The sequence below is a fragment of the Lathyrus oleraceus genome, chromosome 3 (assembly GCF_024323335.1).
Source record: "Lathyrus oleraceus cultivar Zhongwan6 chromosome 3, CAAS_Psat_ZW6_1.0, whole genome shotgun sequence".
Lineage (NCBI taxonomy): Eukaryota > Viridiplantae > Streptophyta > Magnoliopsida > Fabales > Fabaceae > Lathyrus > Lathyrus oleraceus.
Genome location: NC_066581.1, coordinates 504677643 through 504697747, shown reverse-complemented (window position 1 = coordinate 504697747; position 20105 = coordinate 504677643). Strand labels below are relative to the sequence as shown.

The 20105-nt window shown below is 35.0% G+C and overlaps 1 protein-coding gene across 1 annotated transcript; it reads right to left on the bottom strand.

The window, feature by feature from the left end:
• Window positions 1–17008: 17008 nt before the first annotated feature.
• Window positions 17009–19221, bottom strand: LOC127128419 (pentatricopeptide repeat-containing protein At3g02490, mitochondrial). The gene is made up of 2 exons (XM_051057717.1): window positions 17247–19221; window positions 17009–17062 (listed from the first exon to the last, which is right to left on the bottom strand). The coding sequence occupies exons 1-2, from the start codon at window positions 19126–19128 to the stop codon at window positions 17052–17054; spliced, it is 1893 nt and encodes a 630-aa protein (XP_050913674.1). The 5' UTR covers window positions 19129–19221; the 3' UTR covers window positions 17009–17051.
• Between the last annotated feature and the right edge of the window lie 884 nt (window positions 19222–20105).

Sequence of the window (20105 nt, the reverse complement as noted above, 5' to 3'; positions counted from 1 at the left end):
AGAGGGAAAGTTGACTCCACACTCTTCTGTAAAAACATTAATAATGATCTCATGATATGCCAGATATACGTTGATGATATCATTTTTGGTTCAGTTAACGCCTCTGTATGTCAAGAATTCTCTGAGCTAATGCAGGCAGAATTTGAAATGAGCTTAATGCAAGAACTAAAGTTCTTCCTAGGAATTCAAATCAATCAAACTTCAGAATTCACGTACGTTCATCAAAGTAAATACATAAAAGACATTCTGAAGAAATTTGAAATGGCTGAATGCAATCCTGCAAAGACATCTATGCATCCAACCTGCATTCTTGAAAAAGAAGAAGTCAGTCAAAAGGTTTGTCAGAAGCTCTATCGTGGTATGATAGGCTCCCTTCTCCATCTGACTGCTACTCGTCCTGATATTCTATTTAGTGTTTGTCTCTGTGCCAGATTCCAATCAGATCCTAGAGAATCTCATTTAGCAGCAGTTAAGAGAATTCTCAAATATCTGAAAGGAACTCCTAACCTGGGCCTGATGTATGAGAAAACATCAGAGTATAGACTATCTGGTTTTTGTGATGCAGATTACGCAAGAGACAGAATGGAACGAAAAAGTACATCTGGAAATTGTCAGCTCTTGGGAAAGAATCTGAGATCCTGGGCCAGCAAAAGACAATCAACCATAGCCTTGTCTACTGCAGAAGCGGAATACATCTCAGCATCTCTGTGCACTACTCAGATGCTCTGGATGAAGAATCAATTAGAGGATCTGCAAATCTTTGAGAGTAACATCCCTATCTTCTGTGATAATACTGCTGCCAATTGTTTAAGCAAGAATCCTATTTTACACTCCAGAGCTAAGCACATAAAAATAAAACATCATTTTATCAGAGACTATGTTCAGAAAGGGGTAGTAACATTGAAATTCATTGATACAGATTATCAATGGGCTGACATCTTTACTAAACCCTTAGCTGAAGATAAATTCCTCTTCATCTTAAAGAATCTGAACATTCAAAATTGCCCTGAATAAAATGTGCCTCTGAGGTTGTAAAATGAGATTCTAATGTAAACACAATGGATTCTGCCTCTGACTCTGATACTCCTACCAAGTTAGAAGTTATCTGAGTTAGAAATCTCCAGGAACCAATCCTTTGGTATTCCTGAAGATCAGATAAAGCAAACACGTGGAGTACCTTGCATCTGACCTTGGAACTTCTAGACAGCTGTCTAGCAGTAATCAAGGAACAGTCTCTTGAGATCTCCTCGAGCAGTGTACTGACTGTTGGGATTAGACATCATTAATGAGCTGTAATCATTTTCCCTCTATACGTGCTGACTTGGTTTTTGTGCTAAACTCTGTTTTGTGTGTCGTTTTGCATGCGCCCTAATTTGGGCATTTAAACACATTCATTTCACACATTGCACACTTTTCACTCTCACACACTCTTAAACCTCTGCAAGGTCAGCTCTCTCAAGGCATTCCTTCATTTTCATCCCAGATTTCAACAATATTCATGGCTGCTCAACAACAATCTGTTTACAACTTCTCTCAACAAATGGATTCAAGCGAACAAGCTCCAAGCTCAAGCAACCCAAACCCAGCGGTTACCGGTGTAGTCTCAACTCCCATCTGCAAAGAACCATGCATCCTTGATCATGAGCCTCACATCAATCTAGCAACACCATTTGAGAAACTGGAGGTGTTATATGAATCCTTGGTGGATTTTGACAACATGCGTAGAAATGGCATTGACCTCACTGATGAACTCAGAAATCAAGGTTGGGGAAATTACTTCAAACGCTTGTATGGTCCTGTCTACACAAATCTAGTGAAGGAATTTTGGAGATTCGCTGATGCTGATGATCACTTCATTGTCTCTTATGTTCTGGGAGTCAAAATGGTGATAATTGAGAAGTCCATTGCTGCTCTTCTGGGCATGGATAAAGATGGAGGTAGAAGAATCTACAACATCAATCCTAGGGCAAAATACATGTCCCATGAGATTAACCCAACAATCTTCAAGCTGAACGCTGAAGGTAACCTCTACAAGAACAAGGAGCTACATCAGGACCTCCGTGTCTGGCTGAAGATCATTCTGGGTACCATCCATCGTCGCCCAGCTTCAAACTCCTCAGACTACATCAACATAGACCAGAAGTGCATTTTGTACTGCATCCACAAGGGTCTGAAGCTCTGCCTTCCAGCACTTCTTTTCAAGTATCTCAGAGACTCTGTACGAGATACAAGAAACAACATGAAGCCCAGAAACTACATTCCTCTGGGAAGGCTAATCTCTGACATCCTGATTGAAAGTCGCCTTGTGGACCACCTATTAAAGCTCAGACTCATGGACGACGTGATGATCGACACTGGAAAACCTCTCAACGCCAAAAATCTGAAGAGCATGGGGATTCTGGATCAAGTCAAATTCAAACCTACTCTGGACACCTCCTGAGAAGCTCTCAAAGATCAGAGGAAGATCCCTAATGGACTCTATCTGTTCTCAAAGGAAGACCCCCGAGAAGTAATCCTTTATTATCTAGATGATTTGAAGAAAGAAGGAGTGGATATCTCACACTTCAACATAAGCGATCTACCAGATAAGCCTCCGAACTTCATGAAGCGTTCACGAGGACCCTCTGAAAAGGCGAAGCAAGCAAAGAAGGCAAAACTAGGAGAATCCTCCGGATCAAGACCTCTAGCACCTCTGCATGAGCCTTCTGGTAAGTCTGTTTCTCTTGCTCCCTCTGCACAAACACATCTCATTGCTTCTTCTATCCCTCAACCAACACTTATCTACACCAACTCAGAAACCCCTCCTTCAACCACCAAAACATCTCATCAACCATCCCAGAAATTTAACCTTGCCACCACCACCTTACCTCTTTCTACACAGAAATGCTGAATGAAACCACCTCACCATCTTCATCTTCTTCTCCAGAATCACCCCCCTACTTCAACATTTCATCAGAAACAGAACACTCTGACCCCTCATCTCCCACTCTGGCCTCACAATAGCCAACACAAACCACACATGAACCTGAAGTCACTTCACCACCCGCAAAACAACCAAACCCAACACCATTTGACCCTCAACCCTCTGAACCAAATAACTCTGACACACACCCACCAAATACATCCGCTGAACCACAAACTCCCACTCTCGACCTAAACCCTCCCACTTCTCCACCTCCACCCTCTGACCCAGAAAACACCCTGCCAACCCTAGAGGAAGCAATAGTGTTGTTTGCAGGAGCCTCAGTTGACAAGGTCAAGTCTCTGACCATCAACTCTGGCATCAGTGATGATCCTTCAGCTATTAGGACACACTGGAATAGAGTTATTGGCTGGATGACCTCTGAAGCCTTCAAACTGAAGAGCCTCTCTGAGCAAGTCAGAAACGACTTCATCAGAGATGCTGAAGTAAGACTACAGGAGCGCCTAGCCAGAGAAGCTGAGGAGCAAGCCCGAAAGGAAGCAGAAGAAAAAGCAAGGCAAGAGGAAATGCAAAGACTTAAGGAAGCTGAAGCCAAAGCTCTAGCTGACACTGCTGCAGCTGAAGCTGAAGCAAAAGCTGCTGCTGAAGTTGAAGCTAAAGCTGCTGCTGAAGCTGAAGTTCGTCGTGCTGAAGAATCTGCCAATAGGGTAGAACCGGATGCTATGACTCAGGGGGAGTCTTCCACCTTTGTCCCTCTGGTTCTCAAGACGCTTGAAGATCTTCAGAAGGAGCAGAAAGAAGTCCGAGCTAGATTGTATCAACAGCATTCAGTCAATGTCAACATTCAGAATCTGCTGACCCAGCTGCTTCAGAGGATGCCTCCACCTCCAAACCCTTAGGCACCTAGGACTCTTTTTTTGCTGATTTGCTTGTTGCTTTCTGTTGTGTTTGTTCTCGCTTTCTGCTGTTTGTGTTTTCTATCTGAATATATATATATATATATATATATATATATATATATATATATATATATATATATATATATATATATATATATATACTTTTGCCCTTCCTTTATTTTGCTAAGTCTTTTTTATTCTGACAAAAAGGGGGAGAACTAAAAACAGTTCTGATGAAAACATATCTAAATCCTTTAGTACTCTGCAAACATTGTTTAATATTTTTGGTTCTAATCCTTTTTGACTTAGAAATTTGCAGAAGAGTATCTAGAAACATCATATCATGAAAGCTCCGGTAAGAACTTCTGAACTCCCAGACTTATCTCAGGGGGAGCTCACGTCTATCTGCTCTAAATGTTTCATCTCATAATTAAGATTGTTTTGTCATCATCAAAAAGGGGGAGATTGTAAGAACAAAATTAGTTCTACAATGTAATTCCAGGATTTTGATGATAACAAAGGATGAAACCAAAAATGGCACCCTAACGAAAATTCTCTAAGTGTGCAGGACTCTAAACAGAAACAAAGGAATCTGATCATCTTATCAGATACAAACTCTGATCAGATACAAAGTACTAGAAGATCAGAAGCATCTGAAGAAGAAGTGTGCTCTAGAAGTTCTGATTCTGAGCAAAACAAGACGCAGAAAGACCAGAAGCTCTAAACTTCCACTGGACTCAGTTCTGATGATATAAAAGACCAGTACTCTTAGAAGCTCTGACGTAACCTCAACGCAATCTCCGGTTGACACAGAAACTCCAAGATAACAAAGACTCTGATGAAGATTCTCCAAATCCAGAAAGAGTAACAGAAAGAACTTCTTCAAATGGAAAGAAAGTATATTTAGAAAGAAGTTATTCAGGGAGATAAATTGGTTATGGCAAGAAACACAGAAGTAATGACATTGAATGCTCATCAAAGGCCAATATTTTGTCATCACTCCAACGGTCCTCTTCACCACTATATAAAGGACGGCATACTTCAGTGAGAGATACAACAACGCGCAGAAAATTCTTTACATTCTCTCTTAGTTTTTCACGAGCTGCTGCTCATACGTGAAAACACTTGCTTGCTTATTCTGCTGTAATATTTGCTTACTCTTAGAAGCACTCTCGATTACAAATCTATTTTTGCTAAATTGCTTTTGTTCCTCAAGTGACTTTGCGTAATCTGTATACTTGGGAGGACTAAGAGATCACTCTCTTAGACATTTGGTTGTATTAATCTTTCAAGATTAGTGGATTAAGTCCTTTTTGAAGGCGAAATCACCTTGGTCGGGTGGACTGGAGTAGCTTTGTGTTATAAGCGGACCAGTATAAAATTCTGTGTGTTCTTACTTTTGAAAAAGCTTTTATTTTCTAAAACAATTCAAACCCCCCTTTCTTGTTTTTCTCACCTTCACTAAGAATTAACCATTTCAAAATCAATTGATTGCTCAATTTCCTAAATATATTATGTCATATATTGATGATACAGTTAATGTTGAAGCTGGTGGAAATTGTGGTTTAGAGTCATTGTAGAATTGCATGGATATGATGAGGATGGTTTATCCATTATCCGTAGAGACTTGGATAATGAAATGATTGCTAGATTAAGTTTCTATGAGAAGTTATTTGGAGATCGATTATCAAAAGTTGGAGAATCTTTGACGATATCATGTTTAGGTTCTCAACCACAAAAGAAATGGATGGCATTACTATAGCGGGAAATTCATGATCATCAAGCTATTGACAAGCTAGAGATCAATTAACAAGAGTCGCCACCGCGCTTTTATTGTTTCCAAGGGAAAGGGAAAAAAGTATGAACAAAACCCAAATAGTAAGAAGTTTTCAAATAAAAACTAATAAAAGTCATAGATCACAGGTAAGGGGGTTGGTTACACAGAGGGAAGGTGTTATCACCCAAAGTGTCCTAGGTACTCCTAGGGAGCCCTTTTTGTGTGCATATGTATTTTGTACAAAGTGATGTTTACAAACAAATAGAGTGGGGGGATGAGAAAAGAATTCATTAATTATATTTTTGTGTTTGACAAGACCTTCGGTCTTGTGCCTACGTACTAACATAAAAATGAGGGATCAAAACCGCGTAGTTTGTGCTAGAAATTTCAAAATGAGTGTGTTGATTTTAACAAAATTTAAGTTTAAAAGGCACAAAGGCCTAAAATGGTTTGAATGAGTTAGTTCTTTTTGGCTTTTTGAAAGTTTTAAGTCAAGTATGATTAGGTTTATTTACAAGCTTGATTTAAGAAAGTAAGTTTGAAAATGCAATGGCATAAGGCCAAAGTTTCTGTCTTTTTTTAATGGTCAAAGTTTAGAACAAAAGTAGTTCACACAAAGAAGGTTTTGAAAATGGAGGGAGAAATTTTGAAATTAAAGAAATGGGGAGAAGATGAAGAGACTATCCTATGCACAAAAATTTAAAATTTTAAAGTTGAAAAGATCTGACCAAATGGGAGCAATCCAATAGACAAATATGTCAATAGAAACCCAGAATTCCCTTGGACTTTAAGCAACACACAAATGCACAATTATATCAATCTTGAAGAGCAAAGGCATCAAATAAAGATGGTCTCATCCAAGCTTATCCACTTCATGGTCTTCTTCATAACAGCTTAATGAATTCCACAAGTCACAGGTTCAACATAACAGCTTAACAAATGATCAATGTTGCAGATGAAACTAGAGATATCTTGAATGATGTATCAGATGAATTCAAATTGCAAGTTCTTGGTTCTTCAACAAATTGACATTGGCCAAGTCTAGTAGCAAATGGATGTTGCCTAAGTTCTAAGTCCAATTGGGCAAAATCAAACCAACAGCCCACTCAAAAGTCTTTTAGGGTTTTTGTTATTATTATGTGCATTAGTGGTCAAAGACCACACAAACAAGCAAAGCAACAAAGTATATCACACAATATGGTCCAACTGGACAAAGTGAAAATTACATTAGCATAAACAATTAGAATGATATGTATAATGGCAAATGATAATAAAGTGCTAAAAGTAAATTGCATAAAAGTAAAGACTTGAAATTAAAAGTTAATGGTTAGTAAGTTAGTAGTTGGTTTTGTTTTACTTTTGATTTTAAGACATTCTTTGGAGAAAACTCAACCCACTTACCACACGCATGGATCCTTGAACCAAAACATCTTCCAAAGGAAGGAAAGAAGGTCAAATTTCCACACAATACCATGGAAGATGGGAGACTTACAATCTCACTAACTAGAATGCTTATGCCTTTGTGTCACAAATTTAGCGCTATGTTAACCAATCGTAATTGGACTTACGTAGAAGTCACAACTATTTAAGGTCGGGCAATAGACTTTTGGTGTTAATGCATGTTGGAGACATAGTATTATGAACTATGTTCATTAAACATACCACACACAAAAAATATGCAAAGGTGTGGCCTAATCTCATCCATACTCATGTTAATCTTTCAATCAACTAGCATTAGGATTTTGAGATGTCATTGGCCAATTGAAATGAATGGATGAAGAAGGGGAATTAGATGAAGAGGGAAAGGGATGAATGAGATCACAAATTGGTCAAAGGAGGACTTTTACCAAATTAATATTATTCATTCATTTTGGGAGATGGAATGTCCATTCCATCAATCCCCTAAATCCAATAATATTAACTTGACAAAGTCAAATCAACCTTGACCAAGGCCCAACAACAAATGAGAAACTCAATTAAGTCAATCCAAATGGTCAACACAATTAAAATGGCATTTATTCAATTAAAAATAATAAAATAATGCATTAAATTCAAATTTGTTTTGTCCAAATCCTAAAATCTCATCAAAACACCAAATAAATGGCCATGAGATTTATCATAGGTCAAACAAGGTCAAAAAACCTTGGAGAAAAAATTTCATAATTTTTGGACATTTAAAAATATTTTTTAACAATTAAAAACAAATGAAAAATCAATTAATTCATGAAAAATATTAATAATGATCCAAAAAACAATTTTAATTCAGAATATGAAAGAGAAAATATTTGAATTTTTTTTGTGAAAGTCTCATATTTTTTGGATCAATATTAAATTTATTATGAATTATTGAAGAAAATGGAATTAAAAGGAAATTCAGAAAATCCAAAAATATGTGGACCATCAGATCTCCCTCATTAATTGAGGTGGCAGATCTGATGATCCACAACGCGCGTTCCACCAATGTCCTAGTCAACAGCGCTGTAACATGAGTAATCACAAGGCACGACTAAGATTAAAACGTGGAACATGGATCATACGGTTCAGACTCAAGATACATCATCATCGGAGCCAGAGCTCCGGTTGTCTTCTCCGGTGAGCTTCACCGGACTGGTCAACATGAATCATCATCAAAATTCAAAACAGGGACATGATTTTAAAGAGAAAACGTCACTGAGCACGAATATCACCTCCAATTCATCCAATTCCAACTATATTGAGAGATATGTGGAATTGAAAAATGAGGTTCATGATCTGAGTTGCTTCAATTTGGCCTCAAAGCAACTCAATCTTCTTGCCTATATTGGTAGGACTTCAGACAACTCAAGAATCAATGGAATTGAGCAAGAATCAAGGAGAATCGAAGAGTTTAAAATTTCTGCAAATTACCTTCAATGGAGGTCTGAGCTTGCTAGATCTTGATCTGAATCGTGCTTGGCTTCACTTCAATTGCTTGCAGGAGTGGAATGGAAAGGCTTAGAAGCAATGGATTCCTGGAGAATTGAATTCCAAAACAGTGGAGATTCAAGCTCAAATTCAAATGAATTTATCAGGGTTATCCTCTTAGAATGAAGGGTTTTCAATGGGGATTCAAAGCTGGCGCAAGGTGTGTGTGAATTCTGAGCATAAGGGTTTCAATTTATAGAGAAATCAAATGATATTTGCACACTCTTTCCACTTTCCAAATTTGGCAAAATGATGATGCCATGCTGCATGGGCGCGCATAGGCCCGTGGAATGATGGTTTGAAAGTCCAAATGAATGATCAGATGCTTTGAGGATGGATTGGATTGCAAGGTACATGTGCATTGTCACTTGAAGATTGATCCATGCCAAATGATATCAACCTGTTTAAGCCATGCGCAGCCTATGCATTTCTCATCCAAAATGCATGAATTTTAGCTCTTTGGAAAGGTGAGATCAAGAGGAACAAGTTTGATGTTGAACACTTTTTCATTTGGAGCTTGGAACTTGGAGATATTTGAGGTGGAAGTTTGGAAAAATTTGACATATCAAAAACTTTTTAAGTGTCAAGCCATATGTCTCAATATTCCACCTTGCTTAACTTTTTATGGGAGCTTCAAATGAGAAAGTGTCTTCATCAAAGTTGTAGCTCTCTCAAAGACCTTAAAAATAGTCACCAATTTAATGTCATTTGGTTTTGAAATGATAGAGTTATGCATTTTTGAAGTTTGGAAAAATCACTTGATCAATGGTATAGGTCAAAAGTGACTTATAATGTAGCCTCATATCACATGCTCAAAAAATTTGAATTTGCTCCCATTCCAAACATTAGGGGTGTTCAAAACCAAACCAACCCAATAGAAAACCGCAAACCAAACCAAATCAAACCGAAACCGCAAATAACCGCATTTGGTTCGGATTCGTTTGGGTCATTTTTTAACAAAACCGCACGGTTTGGTTTGGTTTGCGGTTTGTATTTTTCAAACCGAACTAAACCAAACCAAACCGCATTATGTTACAACCCAAAGTTCACTTATCCCACATCCAACACAAACCTCAAACTAGGGGTGTTCAAAACCAAACCAACCCAATAGAAAATCACAAACCAAACCAAATCAAACCGAAACCGCAAAAAACCGCATTTGGTTCGGATTCGTTTGGGTCATTTTTTAACAAAACCGCACGGTTTGGTTTGGTTTGCGGTTTGTATTTTTCAAACCGAACTAAACCAAACCAAACCGCATTATGTTACAACCCAAAGTTCACTTATCCCACATCCAACCCAAACCTCAAACCTAGTATGCCTTAACCTTACAATTACAAACGATTTTCTCTTAATCATACTTAGTGTTTCAATTTCAACCTTCTTAAATCTCTCATAGTAGTATCACACATTCTTCTCATCTTATTTTCCATGTAGGTCTCGCGTATTCTACTCTAATAAGTCCTCTATTATGTTCTTTCTTTTTTATCTTTTATGTTACTATTTTTTCTTCTAATTACGTTTTTATTGCACTTTTCTTCTCAATCTCGCATCTCTTATGTTATTTTTTTCATCTTTTCTAATCTCTCATCTCATATGTTTTTTTATGTTTTATTATAATGTCTTTGATATTATTTTATACTACTATTTATATTTGTCTTTTATTTCACTTTTTTCTAATCTGGTTTTTTGTATATTGAATGGAACGTTTGTCTAAATATGATGAATTTTGATGTTATTTAGTAATGTATGAATGACTAAACACAAAGTTATGTCGTTATTTATAGGAGTATATATGGCTCAATAAAAATATTATAAAAAACCGAACCAACCGAACCAACCCAAACCGCATTGATTTGGTTTGGTTTGGTTTGGTTTTATTTCTAAAAGTCAACCGAACCAAACCAAACCGCATGCTTTTTTCTCTTGCGGTTCGGGTGATTTTTATCGCAAAAACCGCCCAAACCGCACCGCGAACACCCCTATCAAACATCAAAGTTGAAATAGACACATTGAATTTTATTGTGCAACTTGGAAATCTTTCATCTCATAAAAATTGAGTAAGTTATGGCCTTGGGAAGTTGACTTTCAAATTAGGGTTTAAACAAAATGACCTATAATGTTTCAACATAGAAAATGATTTTCCAAGCAAAACTAGCTTTAGGTCTCAACATGAAAGTTGTTTATAATGTCATTTAGAGTAAGTTTTCTCTTGGAATCATTTTCATATGGTGAAAATGTAGGAGATAGGGTCTAGGGAGACCCAGTTTTGATCAGATGAATTCATCTGGCCAACCACCATCAACCAACTTGCTAATTTCCAATTCTCTTGACTTTCTTGGCTCATGGTAGATCATATATGCATAAGATGATGAAATTTGAAGTGTCCCTTGAGAAATTTGATCAATTGGTGAGATAGCTTGTTGGAGAAGTTACTCAAGATACTCAGTCAAACTAGGGTTTCCAAGGCAAATCACCCTCAAACTCTTGAAGAAAACTTGATCAATATAACATGTAGAGAACATTGGAACTCATATATGATGTTTAAAACCATTCTTAAACCAACTCTTGGTTGTGCTCTTTGTTCATGAGGGTCTCACACCCTAGATGTAAACTTGATGAATCAATGAGTTCAAGCCCTACCTACAAAAGAGTTAGATAGATACAAAGACGTATTTTTGGTATTTTGGTTAGTAAAATGATAAAAATACAAGTATGATGTAATCACAAAGTGCTTAGTGATCTCTCTCAAAACAAACCCAATGAAAAGGGATAAGGAGGATGTCAAGGTATGATCCCAATGCTTATGTTTATGATGGAATTGCATGAGGGATCTTATGGTTAAAATTGAGGTCTTACAATTACCAAATATGGATTATGTGATAACAAATCAGTATAATGCCATTCTTCTCTATTTAGGATATTGTAGTCTAACTTTCTTTCCTACAACGACTTCACATTCATCTGTCATCTTTATTTATTGCATTGGTTTTGTAAACAAAAATTATTGGTTCACATAATTATATATTTATATTTGTTAAAGTACATATAATCTACTTTTTATGTTATTTTTTTATTCAAGTAAAAATGAAGCAAATATTTTTGTTGTCAAAAATCACATTGGATTAATAAAAATGACGTTTCTCGGAAGTAACATCTTGGATGTTAGGATTTTCTAAACAACTACAACATTAACAATAGTCAAACATTGTTAGTTTTATATGTATTATATTTTGTTGGATTGTATTAAGTGTTACATTTTATAAAATTAATTTTCGCATTTTATAAAATAATAATACATCCATAATCGAAAAATAATACTGTCCCAAAATAATTGTCGCATTTTATAAGATTATTTGTCCCAAAATAAGTGTTACATTTTAATTTCTAATTCATTTTTAATGTTTATATTTCAATTATGTCCTTTAATTATTACTCTCAATTAATATTCTCTCACTCTGCAGTTATAATAATTTGAATACATCAATAATAAATAATAGATTGATAAAAATATTATTTTCTCTTTCATTTATTATATTTTTTTAATCCATATAAAATGATCAATTATGACAATTATACTTTTTTTACACCAAATACATATGATATTTTCCGTATAAACAGTGTTTTTTAAAATTTAAAAAAATATATATAAATATTACCCATAATCAATAACTTTGAAATATTAAAATAAAATTAATTAATAAAATATAAAAGATTAATTAATAAAATGATAAAATTGATTAATAAACATTCAAATAATAAAAATATTTTTTAGTAAAATAAAGTTTATTAATAAAAAGAAAATGTTGTTGATAAAGTTATGAAATTAGTTAATAAACTAGTTAAAATTACAAAATTGATTAATAAAATATAAAAAATTAATTAATAAAGCTGATTAATCACCCAATTTTATATCCATATTATTCAATTTAAAAATAAAAAATAAAAAATAATGTTTTTTTATATTTATTTTTTTAAAATGTTATAATATTTCACTATTCGTTGTATTAATGAGTGAAATGCAGTATAGATATAACAAATTAGTTTAAGAGTAGCAATTTTTCTAGATAGACATGCACTGCTCTCTGCACATTCTATTATAAGGGAATTTTTTTACAGTAATACCATGTTTTAAAGAAATATATTCCAATCTACCATCCATTCACTCCCTATTTCCCAAACTACCATTTGTTCAAAAAAAAAAAATTGGAATCCTATAAGAGCCGCCCAATGAAAGGGCAACCCTGTTGAAAAGTGATAAGGGACCGCCCAATGAAAGGGCGGCTGTGTGTATATTGAAAAATTTAAAGAAGGACCGCCCAATGAAAGAGCGGCTGTGTAGGAAATGGAAATTTATTTCATTCCATAAATACAGCGTAATAAATCGAAACATGCCTTACCATCTTTTTAACCTATATATCCCATTATACCACTCTTTGAAAAATATATACCAAAATACCATGTTTTGAGAAATCTTCAACACACAGCCACCAATCCATTGGACGATTGAGTGTAAAAAATTAATGGACCGCCCATTCATTTGGAGGCTGTGTTGAAAACGTAATTTTTTTTCCAAAACCAACATTATATGTAATATATTAATATTTAGTATTATTACATTATTAATTAAATTATTATTGATTTTGTATTAATGATTTTGATTTTTCAGTAATCAACATTATTATTAAAATTAATTATTATTAATGATTTTGTAAAATTAATTATTATTAATAAATTTTGTAGATAAAATAATTGTTTAATTTATAACAAATATGATATATGTTACAATTAATATTGATTTAATAAAAATTTCTATTATTAATAAATATTATACATAATAATTTTTTTTAGTAAAATAAAATATTATTAATAAGTTGGGTAATAAAATGTTTGTTTAAATTAAAATAAATATAATATAATTTATAATTAATTTTGATTTAGTATAAGTTTCTATTATTAATAAATATTGTATAAACTTATAAGAAATATTAATTTAGTAAAATTATAAGAAATATTAATTTAGTAAAATTATTTCTTATAAATTAAAGTTGTAGGTAATAAATATTTATTTATAAATATATAAATAAGTAAATTGCATATAAATTAGAAAAAACGATAAAAATAAATACAAGGAATTTTTTATTTATTGATATAATAACAAGAAAATTACAATGAACCCCACTTAACCATGATTTTGACCGGGACGTAGTAAGCGGTGACCAGTTCCACATGAAGGAGCAAAACCTAATCGAGTAGACCTTCTTTGTGGAACTCGGTTCTCACCCTGATCAACATTCGAAGGCCCCGCCTCATTTGTTGGATTTATGAAGTCCTCGAGAGCGTCGTTAGATATGAAGTCTGTCGCACTGCCATAGCTTAATCTGGTTCCCTCGTAATTCCAGTTTGGTTGGGCATATGGGGGCATTGAGGTTTGCATGAAAGGGGCGTAGGGTTCTTGTGGTGTTTGGAAGTTGTGCTCTTGTTGGGTAGTTTGTGTGAATGCATATGGATTATGGTGGATGGTGTGTGGTGTATGTGGCTGGGTGTAAGATGTTGAGGGGGTAAAATTTTGGGAGGAGTTATAATGTTGTTGTTGTTGATGGGTGTTGTAGAGGGGTGGGTTAAATGGTTGATATTGTTGACTGTAGTGTTGTGATGGGGTATAAGGTGGTTGGGTTGGGTTGAAAGGTTGTTGGGTATGGTAGGTGTGTTGTTGGGTGTGAGAGGTGGGTTGTTGGGTGTAGGTGGTTGACGGTCCGGTGTGTTGAAAGTTTGAAGGCGCGGGTTGGTTACGAGGATCAAATAACAATCTATTCTGCGATAGATACAAAGTTGACACAGATCTATACCAATCCATGTAACCCCTACTCGGTTTACACTCATCTGGCATTACAAAGCCTTGCAAGACAGTGTTGCGACGATTTTGCCATTGACGACGCTCTTGCTTGTAATGGTCTTTCCAATTAAGGAATTTCCATTGGTCGGATGCTTTACTCGTGTGATACTCCTCCATGCATTTAGGAGAATCCGGGATGTCTTGTTGAATGCCATATTGGAGTTTCACTCTATCGGAGTGATGCATCTCAACTGTAGTGAAACTCCAATATGGCATTCAACAAGACATCCCGGATTCTCCTAAATGCATGGAGGAGTATCACACGAGTAAAGCATCCGACCAATGGAAATTCCTTAATTGGAAAGACCATTACAAGCAAGAGCGTCGTCAATGGCAAAATCGTCGCAACACTGTCTTGCAAGGCTTTGTAATGCCAGATGAGTGTAAACCGAGTAGGGGTTACATGGATTGGTATAGATTTGTGTCAACTTTGTATCTATCGCAGAATAGATTGTTATTTGATCCTCGTAACCAACCCGCGCCTTCAAACTTTCAACACACCGGACCGTCAACCACCTACACCCAATAATCCACCTCTCACACCCAACAACACACCTACCATACCCAACAACCTTTCAACCCAACCCAACCACCTTATACCCCATCACAACACTACAGTCAACAATACCAACCATTTAACCCACCCCTCTACAACACCCATCATCAACAACAACAACAACATTATAACTCCTCCCAAAATTTTACCCCCTCAACATCTTACACCCAGCCACATACACCACACACCATCCACCATAATCCATATGCATTCACACAAACTACCCAACAAGAGCACAACTTCCAAACACCACAAGAACCCTACGTCCCTTTCATGCAAACCTCAATGCCCCCATATGCCCAACCAAACTGGAATTACGAGGGAACCAGATTAAGCTATGGCAGTGCGACAGACTTCATATCTAACGACGCTCTCGAGGACTTCATAAATCCAACAAATGAGGCGGGGCCTTCGAATGTTGATCAGGGTGAGAACCGAGTTCCACAAAGAAGGTCTACTCGATTAGGTTTTGCTCCTTCATGTGGAACTGGTCACCGCTTACTACGTCCCGGTCAAAATCATGGTTAAGTGGGGTTCATTGTAATTTTCTTGTTATTATATCAATAAATAAAAAATTCCTTGTATTTATTTTTAATGTTTTTTCTAATTTATATGCAATTTACTTATTTATAAATAAATATTTATTACCTACAACTTTAATTTATAAGAAATAATTTTACTAAATTAATATTTCTTATAATTTTACTAAATTAATATTTCTTATAAGTTTATATAAGTTTATACAATATTTATTAATAATAGAAACTTATACTAAATCAAAATTAATTATAAATTATATTATATTTATTTTAATTTAAACAAACATTTTATCTACCCAACTTATTAATAATATTTTATTTTACTAAAAAAAATTATTATGTATAATATTTATTAATAATAGAAATTTTTATTAAATCAATATTAATTGTAACATATATCATATTTGTTATAAATTAAACAATTATTTTATCTACAAAATTTATTAATAATAATTAATTTTACAAAATCATTAATAATAATTAATTTTAATAATAATGTTGATTACTGAAAAATCAAAATCATTAATACAAAATCAATAATAATTTAATTAATAATGTAATAATACTAAATATTAATATATTACATATAATGTTGATTTTGGAAAAAAAATTATGTTTTCAACACAGCCTCCAAATGAATGGGCGGTCCATTAATTTTTTACACTCAATCGTCCAATGGATTGGCGGCTGTGTGTTGAAGATTTCTCAAAACATGGTATTTTGGTATATATTTTTCAAAGAGTGGTATAATGGGATATATAGGTTAAAAAGATGGTAAGGCAGTGCATGTTTCTTATTAGAATTTATTAGAATTTTTTACATTAATACCATAACCGAGGATGTGAAAGATGGCACATTGAAATGCAGAAGACACATTGAAAACTTTTCACAAAAACAAAAGAAGACGCATTGAAAAGAATATAGTTAATTTAGTAATAAAAACATTTATGAACAAATCTATTTAAAATTTAATAATAACACTGAAATCGTCCTTATTCATGTCATTTTTTTATAAAAAAAAATCATCTATTACTCAATTCTCACCTCCTCCAAACATATATGTAAATATCATCAAGATAAATAACAGATTGCATCACAATATCTTTCTCTTCCTCGCTTTGGATTTCTCCATTATAAAGCCAAATCAAAATCAGAGGAAACACATTGCATGAAGAAAACACATTGCAGGAAGAAAACACATTGCAGGAAGAAAACACATCTAAGATTAACAAATTTATTTGGGTTTTTTGGCCTAATTAAATTTCTCAGATAAGTAATTTAGATCAAGGACAAAAAATTTCATTAAAATTTCTGATAATGCTGTTCAAAACAACACATGAACCAACCTCACGCAGGAACAAATTGTACCCATTTTTGTATATGTAAAAATGCTGCTCATATAGCATCATCTTGATCTACAATTTATATTAAGTCGGTCTAAACTAGAATGTCTAGAAAACTACAAAGTCTATCGATAGACACCGACCAAAGCATATGTTTGTTGTCTATAAATCAACATTATAATGATTCTTGAGACATTTATTGTGACGTACATGTAAAACACAAATTGCATGGAAACAAATTAGATTGTCAAAAATATAGATCAAGGACAGAGAATAAATTCTCATCAAAATTCTTGAACAAATGCCATTGCACAATCATCTGGAGAGTACAATATGAGATACATTATGTAAACTTAAGCAGCCAACATACCAGAAGAAGGAACGGCTTTTTTAGAGTTCATTGAACAAAAGAGATCCAAGACATCAGCATCGTCACGAATGTAGCTTGGACATTTAGAGAGGAAATTTTGTGCTTCGCCGTGCCTTCCTTGCTTGAAGAAGGCGTTAAACATTACATGGTAAACAGATGTAGATGGAAACTTCTTTGAGGTCATTGCCTTGAGTAACAAAACGGCGTCATCACCACTTCCACGCTTTGATATGTGTTCGATAAAGGGTTCGGTGAAAGGTGGGAATCCAGTTGTTCTCATTACAGCCAAAAGATTTAAGGCATCTTTGAATCCTCCTTGAGCCAATAACTTGGTTATCAGCAGCTTGTAAGTAGAATGTCGAGGCTTCAACTCTTTTTCATTCACCCATTGACATAGAATCTTGTATGCATCTTTTGCTCTATTCATTTGGCAATATGAATTCATTAACAAATCAAAAGTATATCCTGCAGATGCAACTCCCTCTTTCTCAACCATCTCTTTGAAAGAATCAAATGCCTTATCAAGGTTCCCACCTACACAATGCCCCTCGACTAACGATTTACGCATCTTGTGATCTGTACTAGACCCATATGCTTCAACTCTATCCACAAACTCATTAGCTTGTTCCTTTTTACCAGTAGCACCAAGTCGAAATGCAATTTTACTCCGCAAACTACCACTAGCAACAAACCCACAATCTTCCATTTCTTTCAAAACCTTATTCCACTCCCCAATCCTACCAACACTTGTTAAAGATTTCAGTACAGCATCAGCAATGGAATCTGTCAAAGTACTCCCATTTCCGGTAAAAACCTTCAAAACCCTTGAAAACAAATCCATATCCAACTCCTTAGAAGAAACAGCTTTTCTCAACAGAAAGGTAAAGCACGTCGGCGTAGGCTTGTTAGCACCAGCTAAAGCAAACTCATAAAGCTCAACAGCATCCTTAATCATTCTCCTCTTACAAAACCGTCCCAAAACCTTAACAAAAGTCTCCACTTCCATCTCAAATCCAGCACTCCTCATTTCAGCAACAACCTTCCAAAATCGATCTATCGTATCCTCCCTTCCGAGAACCCTCACCATCGCATTATAGGTGCATTCATCATGCTTAAACAACCCACTCTCTTCCACCCACCTGAAAAATATCAAAACCTTATTCGGCTCCGAACCTAAACTCTCCAAAACCAACTTAACCAACTCACTAGAAAACCCAACATTCAAATCACTAATTTCCTTCTCAACATCATCACTCCACACACTCCGCCTCACAATCCTACACAAATTAGAAACTTTCCTCTCAGCAGTTTCCTTATCAAACAACCCCTTCAACTTCACAACCTCGCCATCCAATCCCGCCTTTTCAAAACTCTCCAACACTCTATCATTCACCCATTTCGAAACACCGTAACCCTTTTTCTTCATAACACCAACCAAATCCCAAAACTCTTCAACAGCCCCGTTAATTCCCAAAACCCCCAGCATCGCGTTATACGATCTGGAGCTCAACTTTTCGGGATGATTCTCCAATGCCCATCGGAAAAACCTCCTCGCTGAATCAGGATCAGACTGAAGCTTCCTCAAAACAGCATTAACAGCGTCGTGGCTAATCGAAACGTTATTCGAATCGAGCTGTTTTTTAACATCGTCGAGATCTCGAGGTTTCGAGAATATATCGACGATGAGAGTGTGGTCGGAATCAACATCAGCGAGAACGGGTTCGGAAGAGAAATGGCGGAAACTAGGGTTTATAGGGAATTTGGAATGATTGGGGTTGAATCGAAGAGGAATGGAAGAGAAAGAGCGAAGTACCTGAAATTGATTGGGAATTTTGTGGTGAGTGCGGAGAAGAAGATGAAGAACGCGCCATTGATGTCTCATTGTTGTAGAGAATGAATCGAGGGATTGAGATTTGAAAATTGAGAGAGAGAAGAGAGAGAAGAAAATTAGGGTTTTAGGGTTTAGTTTAGTTTTTTTTTTTTGGTTTGGGCTTCTGAATTTGGACTAGGTGTTTACTTCTAACCATCTTTATCAATGGAAGGCTATTGGAGCAATTTAATTTACTTGCCACACCTCCCACCTCTTTTAATAGGATATTAAGTGGTTCAAACAAATCCTGAGCAAACCATTATTCAAACCAAATCATAGTATTTGGGTTGGGCTCTTTTTTAGTTCGAGCAAAGATCGAACCAGATTAATGAAACATAATAGTAATTGATTCAGGTATCAGATTTCTAATATTCTACCCACAAGTTTGTCTATTCGAACCAACCATAATTAATTTTCATGACTCATATCATCGTTATCACGGATACTAGTGTCAAGCATTCAACTTTAAAAAGAAAAAAGTGAAGTTTTGTTTGTGGACATGTTATGTTATTTAATTTGATTTCAATTTTTTATTAAAAAATTACTAATGTATTATGTTAATCGAACATATAGCTGAGAATCATCTTCATTACCATACTAACTGAAGTGATTAATTTCATACTCAAAATTCTTAGTGTAACACCCCGATAATAATAAAATAATTATTTAAATTGAGTTAATAATATATTTATTAATTTAATTAAATAATTGGAATTTTTATTATTATTATTTTTGGGAATTATTGAATTATTATTATTATTGGAATAAAATAAATTGGAAAATATATATATGTTGGAATAAGGAAAAGTTCTCATTGGGAAAGGCATTTCACGTGAAAACAGAACAGAGAAGCATCGTGAGAAAAAGGGAAAAAGGGCAGAGAAGAGGAGCTGAAGAGCAAAGGTTGGAGAACGAAAGCTTGAAGCTCAAAGATTCTGCCGGATTGTTAAGGTAAGGGGGGTTTATCGTCGATTAATGGGTATTTTGGG